Consider the following 18363-nt stretch of genomic DNA (forward strand, 5'->3'; position numbering starts at 1 on the left):
GACGGGCCCTTTGTTTGAACAGAGGAGCCCCAGACACAACAGTGGCCAGCCCCGGCCCCTACACAATGGCCTTCGGCATAAAGGCCCACACACTGGGACAATGGGGCCCGAGCTCGGAGGTGGGGGCCGGGGGGAGGTTTGATGGAACGGCTGGGTTGAGGTTGTCCACCTGCACGCTTCGGGAACCGGACAGTCCCCACCGTTCCCGCCCGCCCACCCACACACACACAGAGAGACCACTTCCACCCCTCATAACACACCGGCGTTTAAGAATATGAATGAAAACAAGCTGCTGCAGGTGTCCTCCTGCCTGCGCTGGAGGCACGAGGAGGAGGCAGGGAAATTCTGCGCAGTGAAAACGTTTATTTGGGTTTTTACAGCCAAAGATGTGCAGTGACTGAAACTGAGACACTCGGCAGTCTGGTTTCAGACAGCAAGGGGCGGGAGATCAAAACAAGATGAAATCAAGACTCCACGTACAGTGTAATAAAATATATAAATATGTGTGTGTGTGTGTGTGTGTGTGTGTGTGTGTGTGTGTGTGTGTGTGTGTGTGTGTGCATTGTATTTCCTACATTTTACATTGGGGAAAAAATATTTAAATGTATTTAAGTGCTAAAATACAATCATTTTATATAATATACAAATTTTATATAATATAATATACAATAGCACTCTTTAATTTCTCTCAAACACACACCTGCTTGTATTTCTATAGATTAGGACATTGTACGGATTTCCATTCATTTGTGTCAAAAGCTAATTTACACTGTAACGGCTGTTAGGATTAGAATTAGACATACATTTTCCCTTTTTCTTTTAATAGACATGAATGTGTCCAGAATAAATATTGATTGAACCCAAAAAGTGACATTACACCACATTTGGATGATTAAACCAGAAAAGGACGTAAAGAAGGACTATAAACAACTACGCACAGTTAAGAACGTAATAAAAAATAAAATGTTTCCTGTCTATATTTGTCAGGCCAGATAAGTAATGTTTTCTAAACACAAATTCTTATTTTTTTAAAGAAACTACTCCATGTGTAAGTTGCTGAACACTATTGGCTGCACTCAGTGGTCTGCTTTTCTAAACTGCTCTCTCATTGGATGAACTGAGCGTCAATCATTCAGCCTCGACCCGCTGATTTTTCACCCAGCTGCTTAAAAAAACAGCCCAAATGGTGTCTGAATGGTAAAAATGTTTTATGGAAATGTACATATAACTTTAATTCCTTTTTCCCAACATAGAGAAGCTTTTTACACGCTGTAAAAAGTCAAAAAAAAAAAAAAGTCCAACTTTAGTTTTCTCTTTTATTGATTGCAACATCTTTTTATCCACACATTACAAAAATGCACAACAAATAACAGGCTCAGTCTGCAACCTTATAAGGGAAGGAAAAAAAAAATCTACCAAGTAAAATATGCTTTAACAAAATAAAAACAATTATAGTAACGTAAATGCCACTTTGGATAACCGTAATCAAGAACCCTTTTTTCTTTTTTAAAACTCTACATTAAAAAAAAAAAAAAAAATTCTTGACATAAATAAGTTAGTATAATTTCTCAGTGTTTTTTGTTTTAATTTTTTTTTTTTTTTACAAAATATGTACAGATGTACATTGCAAAAAAAAAAAATAATAAAAAAAAAAATAAAAAAATGTCTACACAATTACACAGGCATTTGTGGGACGAGCCGTTAATTCGTCAAATACAGGAGAAGCTTTGAGATCCTCACAGTTGCATCCTCAGCAGGTTTAAAATATCGGGGCAGGAGGGAGGCGGGGATTGGGAGAGAAGAAAAAAAATAATAATAAAGCGTCCGAGTTATCACAAAGAAATACAATGTGAAGTCATCTACATAAAAGCAACCATGTATTTGGTATTGTAGGAGATATAACCGCTTTCTAAAGTAAAAACCCTTCCATCTGCGAAGCAGTAAGGCACATCAGGGTAGAGTCAACAAGTTTGCATGTCCTTCAGAAAATATCTCAGCTTGTCCGACGCACCTGAGGAGTGCAGAACTACAACAGGGAGGGGAAGGATCCAAACAACTGTAAAAATCAAAAAATAAATACAATCTCCTCACTGATTTGTTTTTTTTTTTTTTTTAAGTTTCCTCCTCTTAAAAGAGCTAAAGATTGTGGCCAAAATGAAAAAAATCAAAATTAAAAATTAATTGCGCTACATTTGTACCATTCTTCAATGTCAGGTTAGGAAAAATGACGGAGTGAAGTCACGCTGCAAAGAAACCGTAAGAAGCCATGATTTGTTTTTTTTTTGTTTTTTTGTTTGTTTTTTTTTAAAGTGTAGCAATTAGGGACCGTGTCAACTTCGCACGAGCAGAACGGCATTTCCAGAAAAACAAAGCAAAGAAAAAAAAAAAAAAAAAGTCAAACACACTGCAATTCTTCAAGTCAAATCAAATTTCACACTTTTAGCATAAAGGATTTGTTTTAAAAAATAATAATGTTTATTATGTGCTACATATGAAGAGCAATATATATTTATTTATTAATTTATATACACAGGTAGTAAAAAAAAAATAACAAAAATAAAGGAAAGAAAAATAAGGAGCAAAAAAGGAAATGCAACCTAATTGCACACTGCTACATCGACTGCTGTTAGAGGCAGTAACATTTAACTGAGTGCCAAAAAACTTTAGTGTTTCTATTCAGTGCTTCAACAGCGTCCTCCCCAGTCTTCAGGAGAGCTGATATGTTTCTGATGCTGCGTAGATCCTCGTCCAAAAGGAGAAAGAAAAAAAAAAAAACAGAAAAAAGCCAACACTGAGGTCTCCCACGTTTAGGGAAAAACAAGGGGGAGGGGGCATCTTCTCTGTGGGGCGAGAACAAGGAAGAGAGAGAGAGAGAGAGAGAGAGAGAGAGAGAGAGAGAGGAAAAACATGCAAGTTAATACAACAGAACATTGTGTAACATTTTCTGTAACAACAAACAAAAAGAAAAAGAAGTTGAGATTTTCCCCGAGGATGCGTCTCCTGATGTGAAAAAACTGTTTAGAGCCTCGAAGTGAAATAAAAATTATTATTATTTTTTGGTAAACATCATAAAGTATGTATTTTTTTTTTTTTTTTCATTTCTGTAGTTTTTATTTCTAGAAGCTACTTTTACATTTTAAGTCATATTTTGTGAGCCTCTCCATCAAGTGTTGTTTTTTTCTTTTTTTTTTTTAGCTCATACAATTAAGATGTAGGTTAGCTTCCGATTTTAAAAATATATAAAAGAAAAAAAAAAGTAAAGTCAGAAATTAATCTAAAAGAAATAATATATACACAAAATGTTAAGATAGCATTAAAAATACACATGGTGGAAGTCCTAAATTTCTTACCGCATTTATAAAAGATTACAAATTTCTTATTTAAAAGGAAAATAAAAAGGAGGGGCTGCACAGTGGCGCAGTTGGTAGCACTGTTGCCTTGCAGCAAGAAGGTCCTGGGTTCGATTTCCGGCCCGGGGTCTTTCTGCATGGAGTTTGCATGTTCTCCCTGTGCATGCGTGGGTTCTCTCCGGGTTCTCCGGCTTCCTCCCACAGTAAAAACATGACTGTCAGGTAAATTGGTCTCTCTAAACTCTCTCTAGGTGTGTGTGTGTGTGTGTGTGTGTCGTCTGTCTCTGTGTTGATGGATAATTTAAAAGAAATTCAAAAAATATTTTACCTGCTCTAGTTTCATTATTTTTTGTTCTCTTCTTCAACGTGGTAAAAAATTTTTTTTAAACCAGACCCTCTTCACTGAGACCCACTTGATTTTTGATTTGCGCTCTTCTCCCCCTGCAGGGATAGAAGAGCGTGTGTGTGTGTGTGTGTGTGTGTGTGTGTGTGTGCGTGTGTGTTTTTGCAGCTCTCAGAGAGACCAGCCCCTTTCCGTCCCTGCTCTGCTGTGAGGGCAGTGGCTGCTGACGTGTTACTACTACACTGTTGTTCAGCACTTGTTTACAGTTAAGTAGGAAACGAGCAGCACCGAAACACCTGCAGTTAAAGGGCTAAAAATAATGTCCAGCTCGGTTTTGTTTTCCTTTTTCACTCGCAACGTTTGTCTGTCTGGTGTTAATGGGGCAGATCGTTTATCGATAAAACTCTACGAGTCGGCGAAACGTTCCGTTTGGTTGTCCAAAAAATAAAAATAAAAATAATTAATTGTAATTGAAATTTATAAAGTAAAAACTGTGTTTTATGTCACGGATAGAAAGATGTTTTTTTTTTTTTTTGCTTGTTTTTTTAAACCACGTTTACCTAATGTTCGTTTCTCTGACATCGTGTGTGATAAAAAGGGGGGGCAAACTATAATTTAATTTTCTTACCGTTTTTCTAGTCCTCACGTTTGCCTCCTGGGACTGGACTTTCTGGGTGTGTGTTCAACAGAGTGGCTCAGCGCTGGACAACTAACTTCATCTGGGCTGCTGCGTGACCTCTTACTCTGCGCCGTGGTGTCTGCGAAAAATATATATATTTTCTTAAATTGTTTTTTTTTTTTTCATTTGACTACTTTCCACATTTATGCATTTATGAAAGTAATATGCCAACACCGTGAGCCGCAGGACTATCTGTTACACAGCAGCGAACTCGGGCTGAAAACAGGTTTAAAAAGAAGAAAAGTAGTACCGTGACACGGTCTTTTCCTCAGCCCGGTGCACTGCTCCGTACACTCCGTCAGTACGTCCGACATGCTCGAATCGCAGCTATGATTCCCGTTTAGATCCACATTGTTATTCCCAGGGCAGACGCCTTTCTCCCTCCGCGGGGGCCGCGCGTAGAAATCCGGGACCTGAGCGGGGTCCACTAGTTCCCATGTGAACCTGGCGTTAGGCAGCGGCTTGTCACTGGCAAAGTCGAAGCCCCACTTGGCGGACGCAGCCTCCTGCAGCTCCCGCATATGTCCCTTAAAATCCCTCTTCAACTCTTCGTGGTCCACCGAGCCGAAGAGGCTTCGGCAGGCTGGCGGCTTCGGGTGTTCCGTAACCCGGGGCTCCGTCCGTTCCAACGTCGGGCTTCCGTTTGAAAGTCGAACGTCAGACATTTTACCCCCCAAAACAGCTGAATCTTCCAGAAGCCAGGAGCGTCCGGTTTTCATAAGAAAAAAAAAAAAAAAAAAAAAAAAAAAACACGTCGCCGGAGAGTGAGAGAGAAGAAGAAGAAGAAAAAAAAGATATAGGAAAAAAATAACAACAACAACAACAACAACGGGTATCTCCTCGTCACGGGGGAAAAGATCCGAAACAGGCGTGAAACGGCTTATGCCATGCGCATGTCGAGCTGGAGGCGCAAACGGCTTCTGCGGTGTTCTGACGCCGAAGATAGTCCCCGCGAATCATCAAAACAAGCTGCAGAGGAACCGAAGGAGCTCTTGTCAATTCCGTCCCGGACTGAGTGAAACTGCAGAGTAACCTCAGTACCCAATATGGCGATTCAGAGGCGTTGTGGGGACTGAGAGAAGGCTGGGCTCGGATGGAGGAGGGCCGGAGCATGTGATTGACACACAGGGCTATTTAAATCCCAGCGAGGCCGTTCATTCGCTGAACGCAGAGGCCACGCCCATTTCTTTCTATTTTTTTGGTTGTTTTTTTAAAGCGCCAGCATCTTTAGGTAATCTGGGCCAACTTTGTAAATAAGCTTACATTTCGACACAATTTCAATCTTGATGAGCCGGGAGGTATTCATTAAAAAATATTTAATTGTAAGACAGTTAACTAGTGTGTGTGTGTTTTATGAACATTCTGTTTAGATTTGATCTGTAAAGATGCATTTTCAAATAGTTTTATGTCACAGAAAGCTGTTTTAAGTTATTGCTACGAAAACACTAAATAAATTACAAAGGAGATTGAGTATTACATACACTGCAAAATTAAATTTAATGTTACAACAACAGTGAAATGGCTGCTTTGAGTTTTGACAGCTGACTGAACTTCTTTGGTAATTGCTAAAACTTGAAAGGTTTCCAGCTTGAGACAGAAAGCTGTGTAGTGGTCACTTGGTTCTGTTTCTGATGTTATTTGAATGACCTTTTCAGCTCCCCTTACTGATTAACTATAAGCCTGTAGCTGTTAGTTTCAAATTTGTTCCAAAAACAAAATACATATGTATTCCATGATTATGGTACAGTTAATAGATCTAGGTTGCATTTTATATATGATAAACACTAAACATGATGCATAGAAAACCACATAAATTTGATAGTATCTCTGTTCTTTAATTTTGTGTGTATTCTTGCCATTTTTTTTGTTCTTTGCCAGTAACACACTTTGAAAGCACTTGATAAATGTATTATTAAATATTGGTGAATGTAAAATTGAAATTATAACCTGCAAAAACAAATACCCAAAAACAGAGATGTAAAAAAAAAGAACGATCACATTTGCAGAAAAGCAAGAATTTCTTCTTAAACAACAATATTGGACAGGAAAAAAACAACAACAACCTTATATAAACAGTATTTAAGTCAAGCTTATTTTTGAACTCATGAGATTGTTGTCTCCCAATGTGTGTAAGTTGTGCTACACTCTACAGAAGTAAAAAGAAGAAAAAAAAAAATTAAACTGTAACAAAACAAATGCACCATAATTAAAAAATTTTTAAAAACAATAATTTGCTTAAAATAGGACCGTAAGCTTTTTGGGAGAAATGATGCAATTTAGTTTAGCGGTGAGCAGGAGGATAAATGGCCCATTAGGTTCTCTGTGGACGGCCACACAGGCAATGTCGCCCCCTAGTGTTCACTGCCCCAAAAGTCTGCTGCAGAGGTAAGTCAACAGAAAAAGATCTCTTTACCAAATGTTGTTTTAATAGCAAATCTTTAGATAAACAGCACATCTACATATACACGTATATATAACACTAAATGACCAGCCATTTATCAGTCCATCAACATCTCCCACAGACTCTTCTCAAGTTTTTCCTCCTACCTTCCCTGTAAGTCAATGGGGCAGCCTCAGAGGCTGAGCCACTTGACGATGTGAAAGTTTTTCTTGCCCACTCTAAGCAGGGTGAGTCCATTAGACAGTATGTGGATGTTGGGGATGAGGACCTGCTCCGGTTTGTCTTCCCTTTTGTGGTTGATCCATACGGCTCCTTCTGAAATCATCCGATACCTGAACGAAAGCAATCACACGGTAAGATTCAGGTAACTACTTAAACTTGTATGCCTGACAAGCTACAATAGTCTGATCATTCAGTATATTCAGGTAGTCAGCGGACCTCATTCTTTGGGTTCATGATGTTGCTGGACCTACTAGACCTGATCAACTCCAGCAACTCCGGATCACTGCATTGCCCCTAAAGGCTGGTACAATAGACACCAGCTCTCTTAGAAAGTGAAACTTTTTTCCCCAGTTAGCTTCACTGATTAAAAGTTTTCTTATGGCTAGACAGCAGTTCAGTTAAAATTCCTTGAGTGCTCTTACTTTCCCCATTAAACACATCCCTGAGTCCTACTGTTCTTCCCATTATTTTCACCAAACATTTAGGTGATTGTCAGACACAATTGTTCAGGATTTTTTTTTTACCCCCCCCCCAACCACATCTCTTCCTCGAAGACGATGGTTTCCCACTTTCCTTCCGGTGTTTATTTAGTCAAGCACTTTTTGACCAAAACTTTCAAGAAAATGCCATCAGCTCTGGCGTTTCCTCTACTTCACGCACGCCAGTGACCCTTCTAGTCTAAAACAGACCAACATCTTTTCCACAACCATCCCATGGCTGTGGACTTGGTTAGTTAAGAAATTCTGGGTAAATACAACCAAAACAAACCTGGGTGTGTGTAGCGCCAGTGGGAGAAATAACTCGTGATCTTTTACAAACGACAAAAGTGAGATCCTACGACTAAAATCTGACGCCCATTCCAGTTGTGCTTCGTGAAGAAGAAAGTTGCACCCATTTTTCTTCTTCAGAGGTTTTCCTTCAGTGGACCAGCTTCCCTAACTGCTGATAAAAAGCAACCCCACAAACAACAGCAGAGCTCTATTACAGTAGATGCCCATGAGGAACCTACCCCTTAGGCCCATCAGGGATGGCGCTGGCCTTACGGCAGACGTCTAGCACCGTGGTCCCCGGCTCCAAAAGCATTTCTTGGAAAGGAGCCTCCCTGAAGAGTTCCTGAAGCTCCTCGTCACTCATTTGCGCCAGCGCCTGAATGCTGCTGTGATACAACGCATTGGTACATCTGCAGGGACAAACAATACAGCGTTTAGACAGATCCTCCAGGACTTTGCAAATCGTTTTGTGATTTACAGTTGTCAAAATCCCATATTCTGTGGGGCTACTTTAGAAATATTTCCTCATTAAACCTCATCCAAAGTCTACATAAAAGAAGAAAAATACATATACATTTATTGACCACGGACTATAACTTGACATCAAGCAAAGGTTGAGGCAGCAATGCAGCACAAGGAGAAGTTGAGCTAGACTTTTTCCTTGTCCGTCATTTTGGCCAACGAGATGAAAAGAAATTCCATTATAATCCATTTTTACCAGTAAATTTTTTATGTTAACATGTTCAGTTGCATTTAAATTTAATTTGGTTTAATTAATATTCATCAAGCTGAACAGAGAATCCACATTATGCCATCACACATCGGAAAAACTTCTTCCCAATCTGCGGGGACCTGAGAGTACAGCTTGAGAGTAATCAGGGTTTTGATGATGATCCAGAAGATGAAACAAGTACTTAAGCCAAAGTTTTGAAATAAAAAAAAAAAATTCAATTGGAGTCTTTTGACTGATTTAGTAACCAGTACTTGTTGACAATGTCTGGGCGTGGCGTGCGGTGGTGGCGGCGTAGTGGTTAGCGCGACCCACGTTTGGAGGCCTGGAGTCCTCAACGCGGCCGTCGCAGGTTCGATTCCCGGACCAGGCGATATTTGCCGCATGGCCTCCCCCCTCTCCTGTCAGCCTACTTTCATATAAGAGACACTAGAGCCCACAAAAGACCCACTGGAGGGGAGAAAAGGAAAAGAAAATGTCTGGGCGTCCGCAGCGAGCGGTCGGGTGCGTGAACTGTCATAATGACGGTTGGCCTTCAAATTTTTCCGTCACCGTTTAAAAATATGGATGATTAAGATGTTTTGAAGAGCAAATTGGTTTACAGAGACTTCAAAACCCATTTTATTTATGATTTCAGGTTGTGTGTGTTGGTTTTTTTTTAGTTTTGGGGTATTTAAAATGTCTTCCAGTCCCATTGTGGAGTGTTCTGTGCAAACCTAAAAGTTTATAAGTCTTTGAGACTTGCATTATTATTCCATTATCAATACACTGTTCAAAAATTGTGTCAAAACAAAATTACTGTTTATTACAATAATTATGATAAAACAAAATTCGTTATTGCGACAGGTCCAGTCAAAGATGGAAAATGTTCCTATAACACGACCTGTGAGAAATGCTGTCACCTGCAGGTGGGAGTTCGAAGTCACCTAAACTGAATTTTTTTTTGACCGTCTTTGGGGAAAATTTGGTGCAGCGCTTAAAAAGAAAAACCTCCGCGGACCAACTCTGACCTCTTGGCGCTCTCGAGGCCCTCCTTTCCGTGCACCAGTTTGGTGACCTCTGCAGCCAGTCGTTTGTGGGCGAGGCGTTTGCTCGGATCCTCCCTCTGCTGCTCCATCAGCGTCTCCACCTCCACCAGGGGCAAAAAGGTAAACAGCTTCAAGTATCTGCAAAACGCCCGCACAATACACGTCAGCTTCCTTGTCGCTGCGATTCAGGGCTCAACAGAACCGCTGAGCGTTCTTCTCTGCGTACCGCTCCACGCTGGCATCTGGCTGTCGGAGGAAGAACTGGTAGAGTTGGAAGGGGGACGTCTTGTCTCTGTTGAGCCACACCGCGTTGCCGGCGGTTTTCCCCAGCTTGTCACCGGTGGTGCTGGTCACCAGCGGGATGGTCAGGCCATACACCTCCTCACCCTTTACTCTTAAAAAATAAAAAATAAATTATTTGAATGGTTACATGGGAGAATATGGTAAAACTTAATTGCAGAGCTGGTCATTACAAGAGATTGGGTCAAGCAGAAACATGGGGAGACGATTATTTCACTCTCTCCACAGTTAAAAATGATGTGGCGAAAGTGGTATAATATTTTAGAGTCAGATAACGTAAAAAAAAAATAATAATAATTCAAGTGTGAGGAAAAATTGACAAATGAGATTTTCATTGCCTTTCTGTTTGGGATAAGTCATTTTTAACAAACACCTTCACACCTCAAACAAAATCATGCCCACTAAGACAGGAAGCAGATTAAATATGGATGACGAAGTAGCAGCTGGAAACATCTCATGGTAATGAAAGAGCGGATTGTTTTGACTAAAATAAAAAAAGGTTGTGGCCACTTGTTGGCAAAAGAGAGAGAAAAAAGTACAGTCAGCACATCTGCTACAAAATTCAACAGCGCAGGAAACATCAATGATGAGTTGTGTGGAAGTAAACGAGTGAAAAAGAAAATCAAACAGGTTTTGCTCCTGAACAATGAAACAATTACGATCTTGTTTGGAAGCCAACAAACAGCCCAAACTTGAAGAATGAGGTTGGCTCAAGCTATAGATAGCTTGGTCAGGGAATAAACACTGAAGTGGACTACGGTTGTTGTTTGTGAGCATAAAGTTTATCAACCAGAAATATTTTTTAAAAACAGCTTTCTTTTACAGTGATTTTTACTATTGCTCTCTGTCAGTACAAAATATCCACCAACGTCCATCGATTTCTCTCCAAACTGTCCTCGGTACATTCAGCTACAATTATTAGCTTCAGGTATGACTCCCCTTCCATCCACGTCATTAGCTTACAACATTTTAGGACTAAACTCTTTTGTGTACCTGTTGGTAGAATTACAGCCTTGAATGCTTAAGTGTACTTTTAAAAAAATGTTAAAGCATCTCAAGATTAAAATGTAGCACTTTTTTAAAAATGTGAGACTGGAACAACTGCTGAATAGGTAATTAGTCTACTTAGGCCATACAACGTGCTGAAGCTTGACTGTGTAGATCAGAGTAAAAATGCTGGTCAGAACTGGAGCACAAATGGAGAGATCCGTTTGAATGGTGCCAGAGGTTTGGGAAATCTACATGGGATGAATTACAGGCAGGTAAAACTGGTTTTGGATGTGAAAAACTTTAAACTGATATAGAATTTAGAAATTTACTTCTCAGGAGGAAAAAAAAATAGCCATATAGTCTGTGCTCGAATGGCCCAGTCAAGGTCAAGGGCTGAATCCAATTGAGAACTTGTAGCTGGCCCCTAATGAGGTGATAATGAGCTACGCCTCATTAAAGTTAGCTTTCACTTGTGAAACCTGCAACTAATTCTTTGGAGATCTTTGGATATCAAAAACACACAGCTAGGCATATTCGGTCATTTCTTATTCCGATTTCCAAATTCAGCCTGGAACAAAGCTGGAAGGGAGATTTACTTGTGAATGTACTCATGTCCGGACATCAAATTGCCCAGCTGGTCGGTGCCTCCGAGCTGAATCCTGCAGCCGTATATTTGGTGGAGGTGGTAGAAGTCATAAGCTTGGAACACCTGGTAGGTGAACTCTGTCAGGCTCATACCGTCTGCGCTCCTCAGCCGGGACTGCACGCTGTGGCGGCTGAGCATGGTCCCCATCCGGAAGTGCCTGCCGGTCTCGGACAGAAAGTCCACCACCCCCCGGCTCTTATACCAGCTCCGGTTGTTCAGCACGTTCACCGTGCCCAGCGGCCACGAGCGGTCGTGGAAAAGCGCCTCGTGGTTGATGAAAATCCTCTGAATGCTCTCCCGGATGCCGCGGGTGTTCTCCTCCACTACATCCGCGGACAGCCGCTCGCGCTCGCTCGTTTTCCCGCTCGGGTCCCCGATTTGCGCAGTGGCCCCTCCGAGCAGCGCGACGACGTTGTGCCCGGCGCTCCGGAAGTGCAGCAGGCCGATAACGGCGAGCAGGTTGCCCACATGGAGGCTGTCGGCCGTGGGGTCGAAGCCGCAGTATACAGTCTGAGGAGCGGACTGGAGCAGCCGGGGAAGCTGGTCCTGTGCCGCGTTTTCTGGGAAAGAATCCTTCAGAACCCCGCGCTTGTGCAGCGAGAGGAGCAGTCCGCCGGACGCAGCGGCGGAGCGGTGAAATTTAGACCCGGGTGCGAGGAAGAGACGCGCTCGTCTCAGGAGGCTACAGGACGCGTGTCGCGAAACACAACAGCAGAACCCGAGCATGGACACTGCCATGTTGGACAACGTGACGAGGAGGAGGAAGAGCGTCAGATAATTTGATAAATGTAGACTGCCCCCTGCTGGAGTGGTTCTGAATCAGAGCAACCGCGGACATGGCAGCGGCTGCTTATTTACTCGACCAAGGGTCAAGGTCATAATAGTCGTCTGTCGTCATTTTGTGGGTCAGATTGGGAACTGCTGAATTAAAGAGGAAGTTCTGGATTTATGAAGTGGGATTCTATTAAAAGACTCTCATTCAAATGTAAATGTTTTATTAGTATCAGTGTAATTTCATAGAAATGAGTATCGAGCATTTTTGTGGAAAATATTTAAGCTTTCATCTTCAAAGTTAACTTTTTGCATTTCCAAATGTTTTAAGCTCATGTCTTCCTCATAACACAAGGGTATTTATGTCTCTTCTGATTCTACTTTGTAGAATCTACTTCTGATTTATTTATTACAGATAACAAAGAACTATACAAATCTACACAAATATCTTTACCATATGCAAGCTACACTGTAGCCCAGTTTGGCCTCAGAGTTTCAGTCTAAGAAACTATTTGTCAGAGAAACCATTACTCTAAATTAACTGTAAAAGCTCAAATTTGGTGTTCAAAAGAAGAAGAAAGTTAAAAAAATATATATATATTCAAACAGACTCAAGTTGCTCTTTCAGATGTCAACAAACAAGGTAGAGGATTTCAAAATCATTTTATTTTATTTTTTTTAATTCATTCAATGTCAATTTGCTTTTTTTTGCAAAGGACTAACTAAGCATGACTAAATATTCAGTACATTCAAACATTTACAGTATTATTATCCGAGCCACAAAGCACACGGACAATACATCCAAAGATGCTTTCTGTCTCTGGACTAGACTAGAGCTGCAAAAATAAAGAAATAAACAAGTTGAAGGTCACAAAAAACCCTAATTCCTATGACTGCTGCCCCTGGAAAATAATAATCTGTATATACTGGAAAAGAAAAGATTACAATTTTTCTGTATTGTTGCTTCTGTTTATGTGCTCCAGAGCAGAGCAGCACAGACTTACTGTATTAGATTGAATAAGAGAAACAGGGACGGAGAAATAGTACCTTTCTATATCCTGAGCTAGTGCAAAAAGGAAGACTAAAAATCCCTGATACAAGTTAAAAAGTCCCTTGTCAATTCTACATCAAACAAAACGCCCCCAAGAGTAAACCAGCTTCACCTCTTGGGCCTTTTTGTAGTGTTTCATTCATTTTCAGTTTCGCTTTTAAAAACCCTTTTGAGCAAATCCTTCATTTTCATTGACTGACGATCAATTTCTGTTGAAAAATCCGATCACACGACGCACCATTCTATAGGTTTCCATTAGATCACATGAACAGGTCAGTGGTTTACAATTTTTCAATCACGCGAGTCTTCGACATTGGCATGTACACGTCCACACACACACCCACACACACACACACACACACACACACACACACACACACACACACACACACACACACACACACACACACACACACCAAGGCACATATTGTTGGTAGTTGATCGCCAAGCATGAGCTGCAAGGTGAAAAACTGAGCTGCGTTGGGAGAATTCTTTGCAATCTGAGACAAGATATACAGTTGAAGCCAGATATGTACATACTCTGAAAGAAATTTTTTTTTCCCCTGTTTGACATTAAATCAGTTTTTTTCTGTTGCAAATCAGTTAAGATTACAAACATTATTTCCATTTGCTTAACTCTAGAATCACGAGTAAGATCTTTTAATCTGAGAAAAGTATTTGTTTCTTGAAATCCAAACTGTTTTCTTTGCCTTTATGCCACTGGGAGAAGACCAAGATGAGATTGTTTTTTGCTTTGTAAGCTTCTGATAGGTAATTCACAATATTTAAGTAAAGCCCTATCTGTGGATATATTTTAAGACAACACCTCAAACGCACTTCTTCCTTGTGTGACATCATTCTATGATTAAAAAAGAAAAAAAAAAATCAGGAAAAAGATTGTGATTGCCAACATATCTTGTAAATCCTTGGGTAGAATCTCCAGATGTACCATCTGCTTAAATAATTATATGAAGGCATAAACAACATCCAGCCGATATAGTCAAGGTAGGAGACGCATTTCCTAGAGACGAACGTGTTTTGGTATGAAAGATGCTAGCTGAAGCTGGTACGATTAAACAAGTCGATTGTGGGCTGAAAGGCCCCTCGGAGACGAAGAAACCATTACTTAAAATGCCAGATAATTGTTTGCAGATGAACTCAGGGATAAATACCTGCGGGTGACATGTTGATCTGTTGAAGCAAACATTGAAATGTTTGACCATAATGATCATTGCTACGTTTGGAGGCAAAAGTGGGATGAGAACACCATCCCAACTGTGAAGCACGGCGTTGGCAGTATTAGTTTGTGTGACTGTTTTGCTTCAGGAGGGACTGGTGCGCTTAACAGAAAAGATGACATAGTGAGAAAATAAAAACATTATGTGGAGATGCTGAAGTAAATATGGACAATGACAATCTCAGCATACCCACAAAATAAATGTGAAAAGTTACTTTTATTACGGTGGCCATCATAAAGCAGTGATCTCGCTCCTACAGAAAGTTTGTGGGTAAATATTAAAGTTCATACAGTTGTAAAGGTGACCGTCAAATACTAAAATGTATGCAAACGTCAGAATTTTAATAATTATTCTGGTATTTAGCAAGTAGAAATAATTTTGAGCAATCTTAACTGGCCTAAAACAAAAAAGTTTAGTTTGGTGAAATTAGTTTGATGGGATGTCAAAACAACGAGGCAAAAAGAAGAAAAAAATTAATTAACTGAAGGTTTATGGAAATATCTGGTTTCAACTCTGAGTGAGTAAGTTAGAGGCAGCTTGGAGGTTGGTAAACTATCCGTGGCAGAGCTCATGTTTGATTTAGTACAACATAGCAGCAAGTCTGGAGAGAAAAGTCAGACAGAAACGAGCTTGGAAAGCAATCTGTTCTAAATTTACATTACTGCATCATCTATACTCTGATAGCATTTGACGTGACGGCTAATTATGAGTGCATTTAGACTCTCTGATAGCAAACAGAGATTCAATCTGTCAAAACAAACAAAACCAAAAAATTAAAAGACAAACCATTTTGCAGTTGAGGCTGCTAAGGAGCATTTGATATTGATAAAAAAATCTCTGTGCATATATTATCTCTATTTGTATTCTGATGTGCAACCTGAGAAAGCAGTATCAAAAGACACGCTATTTCAACGTATGATCAATACTATATCGTAGCTAAACATTAACAAGATATCTCCTTATCATTAAACTATAGTCAGAGACGACGGAGTCGAGCTTTTACCAATCACAAGACGTTATAAGCCGGAACAGTCCGAAGCCGCCTTCGGTTCAGGTCAAAAGGATTCGGTTCAGTTGCGAAATGACAAACAGCTGGAAGCAACAGTTTTGATGGTTTAAACCAAAGGAATGTCCCCAGCAGGGTTCAGATTTGTGGATATTCCGATCGCTATTTACACTTTCGACCCGTGCCACTTCTGAATAAAACGTCATCAGATATAGTCGTACGTACACGTGCTTAAGTATAAAAATATGATCTAATTCAAGTGAAAACAGAAACATTAAAGCAACACGAACACGCAGTGCACATTTTTTAAACGTAAAAGTCTTTAGCAAAATTAGGGATGTGCACAGTCTATTACCATAATGTGACTTCAAGACTTAGCTTTTAGTAGGGGTAAATGGTAATGCAATTAGATATGTACAAACACAATGCGATGTCATTAGGGCATGAAAAAAAGATTTTAAAAAACCCTCCCAAAAAACAATGACGCTGCAATAGTCAGAAAAAAGGTTCCACAAGATGAATCCAATTTATGTTACTTTTAAAGCACCAAAATAATTATAAGAGTAGTAGAGCTGCACATATGTTGAAAAGAGCTGTAAAATAGTCAAATAATTTGAGTTAAACTTTTGTGCATAATTGCTTTCCATACACCATGCATTTGAAGATTTCTTATACGACTGAAGAGAACCTGCTCTGATTGTTGGAGGTCTCCTAGTCAAAGCTGTTAGTCCAAATTCACTTTAAAGAAATAAAATGTCTACAAAACATCTTTTTGTCCAAGAAAACTTTGATGTAAAATCTTGTTGGAACTGCTTTATCCGACAGAAGCTACACAGAGATTAAAACTACTTGCACAAATTTGAATTGTGACGAGCTGGAGGTAACTTTGCCTGTCCTGTTTAGTAAAATCACAGCGTCAAAAGACACGCAATCCTCACCAAAAATTACGTGGTTGTTTTTTTTAAATCAAGGTACACTAAATAATTTCATGGTTATTTATAGGGGTGTTTTGTTTTTCATGGGCGGATATTAAACAGATGATCATATGCTTCTCATATTATTCCGCATGTATGTTTTTATGCTACAAAATCCAAGTTGATATTTCCCTTCCTTCTGGTGTCTAAGCTAGCATGTTCTTCACATACAAATGGCTGGATGACAGCAAAATGCGAGAGTTGCCTTTTTATAAACATGCATTGAGACATTGGGTTACAACTGGGACTGGATGATTTTTGGCTAAACCGCCGCCGATCGGGCTCCGGTCTTTTTCCGAACAGTAAACTCATACGGTAGCGCAACCAGGACAAGCCAACACTCTTTAAGCGAAGGTGAGTTAGCTAAAGGCTAAGTTTGAAATTAAGTGAAAGGAAACAACGTTTAGGAAATCTCAGAGTTGAGGTAAGGATCTACACTATGTAGGGAGTACGCAGAAAGATCGCTGTTTACACTTAATGCTAATCATGCTAATGGCTAAAACAAAGTTAAAATCAAGTTAAAATGTTAACTCTGTCATCATTTTGTCCTTCTTTGAGAATAATAGTAAAACTGATGTAATGGCATCTCTTCTATGAACATAAAAATCTATAAACAGTTGACAAAAAAAAAAAAAAAAAAAATCGGTATTGGCAGGTTTTCAAAAATATGAAATAGTTTACAAACCGCTGAAAAACTGCTGATAAACTGATTGGGTGCATGTATAAAGTCTACATTAAGCAAAAATGTGAAAACACAGAAAACAGGGGGAGGGAGGTGCTATGGCTGAGGCAATGTGACACAAAGTAAAAGAAAACATAAATCTCTATATTTAGGCGTGCTGCTGTTAAGATTCTAGTGCGGCTCAAGTTGGAGTCGGACCATAAACCACGAGCGTTCAGCGCGGGACGGAGTGTCAAACATCTGAGTGTGCGTTTTTGTTAGGAAAACGGCTCAGACATTTGTGAACAAATCACAGAAAGTTTGTGCTTCCTCTGTGCAACAAGATGCATTTTCAAGTCAAAGCCCGGTAATCACAATTCAGCTTGCGATTGCGTTCGTACGTTTGGCGACTCCTGGGATGTGTCCGGTTGTATGAAGAACAACATGGAAGGCTTTGAAGCAGCAGGATTGTTTTAAACCCAAATAGCTTCTTCAGTCGCTGCCAGGTCGAGGTGGTTTAATTGATGCTGACATTATATGGCTCTTTAACTTCAGTATAAAAACCTCTTTTCGAAACGCACAACTGCAATCATTAAGTTCCCCGTCTTCCCTCCTTTTCAGGGCTCACCGTAGGTTAATAGCCGAGTTTGGTCAGAAATTCTACACAGATTTCTACAAAGTGGCTTTAATCAGACGGTGTTTCACATCTGATCCAGTTCTTTTTTTTTCTGTCTTAGAAGGTTCCAAGCAAAGGAGTGGTGAGAAGCCAGACCAACCGAAGGAACCATCCGCCAGAGAAGGGTTCCTTCAAGCTGACCTTCCGGTCACAAGCGAATTCCGCCGCGTCGGAGACGACACGGCTCAAAGTGGTTGAACCCTAGCTTAACGGAGAGCTCCGTGTCTTCACTGAACGGTTTTGTTTCTGTTCGTCGGCCGGTTGCTGCAGTCCCTCAGTACATGTCTCTATAGATCTCCTGTAGGAGCGGGTGCAGGGACGTGTCCTCCGTCTTTTTGATCTCCTGCACTAGCTGCGCGTGCTCCGTGACCAGCTGCCGGAGGTCGGCCAGTTTCTGCAGCAGTTTGGGGAACAGGAAGGTGTCGTCGGGGTGGTTGGCCAGCAGGTGGAGCTGGAGGACGTGGACGATGCTCTCCTGCATCACCTCTATGTGCGACACGTTCACCAGGCCCGGTCGGTCTGAGGGC

General features: G+C 40.5%; 3 protein-coding genes across 3 annotated transcripts in view; all 3 read right to left on the reverse strand.

Moving 5' to 3' along the window:
- Positions 1-1298: 1298 nt before the first annotated feature.
- LOC102235773 (cyclin-dependent kinase inhibitor 1B-like) lies at positions 1299-5121 on the reverse strand. The gene is made up of 3 exons (XM_014474549.2): positions 4623-5121; positions 4322-4451; positions 1299-2840 (listed from the first exon to the last, which is right to left on the reverse strand). Exons 1-2 carry the CDS (start codon positions 5089-5091, stop codon positions 4336-4338), a joined length of 585 nt encoding a protein of 194 aa, XP_014330035.1. The 5' UTR covers positions 5092-5121; the 3' UTR covers positions 1299-2840; positions 4322-4335.
- Positions 5122-5845: 724 nt separating this feature from the next.
- yars2 (tyrosyl-tRNA synthetase 2) lies at positions 5846-12276 on the reverse strand. The gene is made up of 5 exons (XM_005814078.2): positions 11410-12276; positions 9750-9917; positions 9506-9661; positions 8005-8175; positions 5846-7105 (listed from the first exon to the last, which is right to left on the reverse strand). Exons 1-5 carry the CDS (start codon positions 12195-12197, stop codon positions 6946-6948), a joined length of 1443 nt encoding a protein of 480 aa, XP_005814135.1. The 5' UTR covers positions 12198-12276; the 3' UTR covers positions 5846-6945.
- A 598-nt stretch (positions 12277-12874) lies between these two features.
- LOC102236028 (peroxisome proliferator-activated receptor alpha-like) overlaps positions 12875-18363 on the reverse strand; it is a 39244-nt gene continuing 33755 nt past the window's right edge. Inside the window, exon 7 of the mRNA XM_005814077.3 lies at positions 12875-18355. Coding sequence (XP_005814134.1) covers positions 18111-18355 — 245 coding nt within the window. The 3' untranslated portion in view covers positions 12875-18110. The remainder of the gene's footprint in view (positions 18356-18363) is intronic.

This window comes from Xiphophorus maculatus, chromosome 2 (genome assembly GCF_002775205.1).
Source record: "Xiphophorus maculatus strain JP 163 A chromosome 2, X_maculatus-5.0-male, whole genome shotgun sequence".
Taxonomy (NCBI): domain Eukaryota; kingdom Metazoa; phylum Chordata; class Actinopteri; order Cyprinodontiformes; family Poeciliidae; genus Xiphophorus; species Xiphophorus maculatus.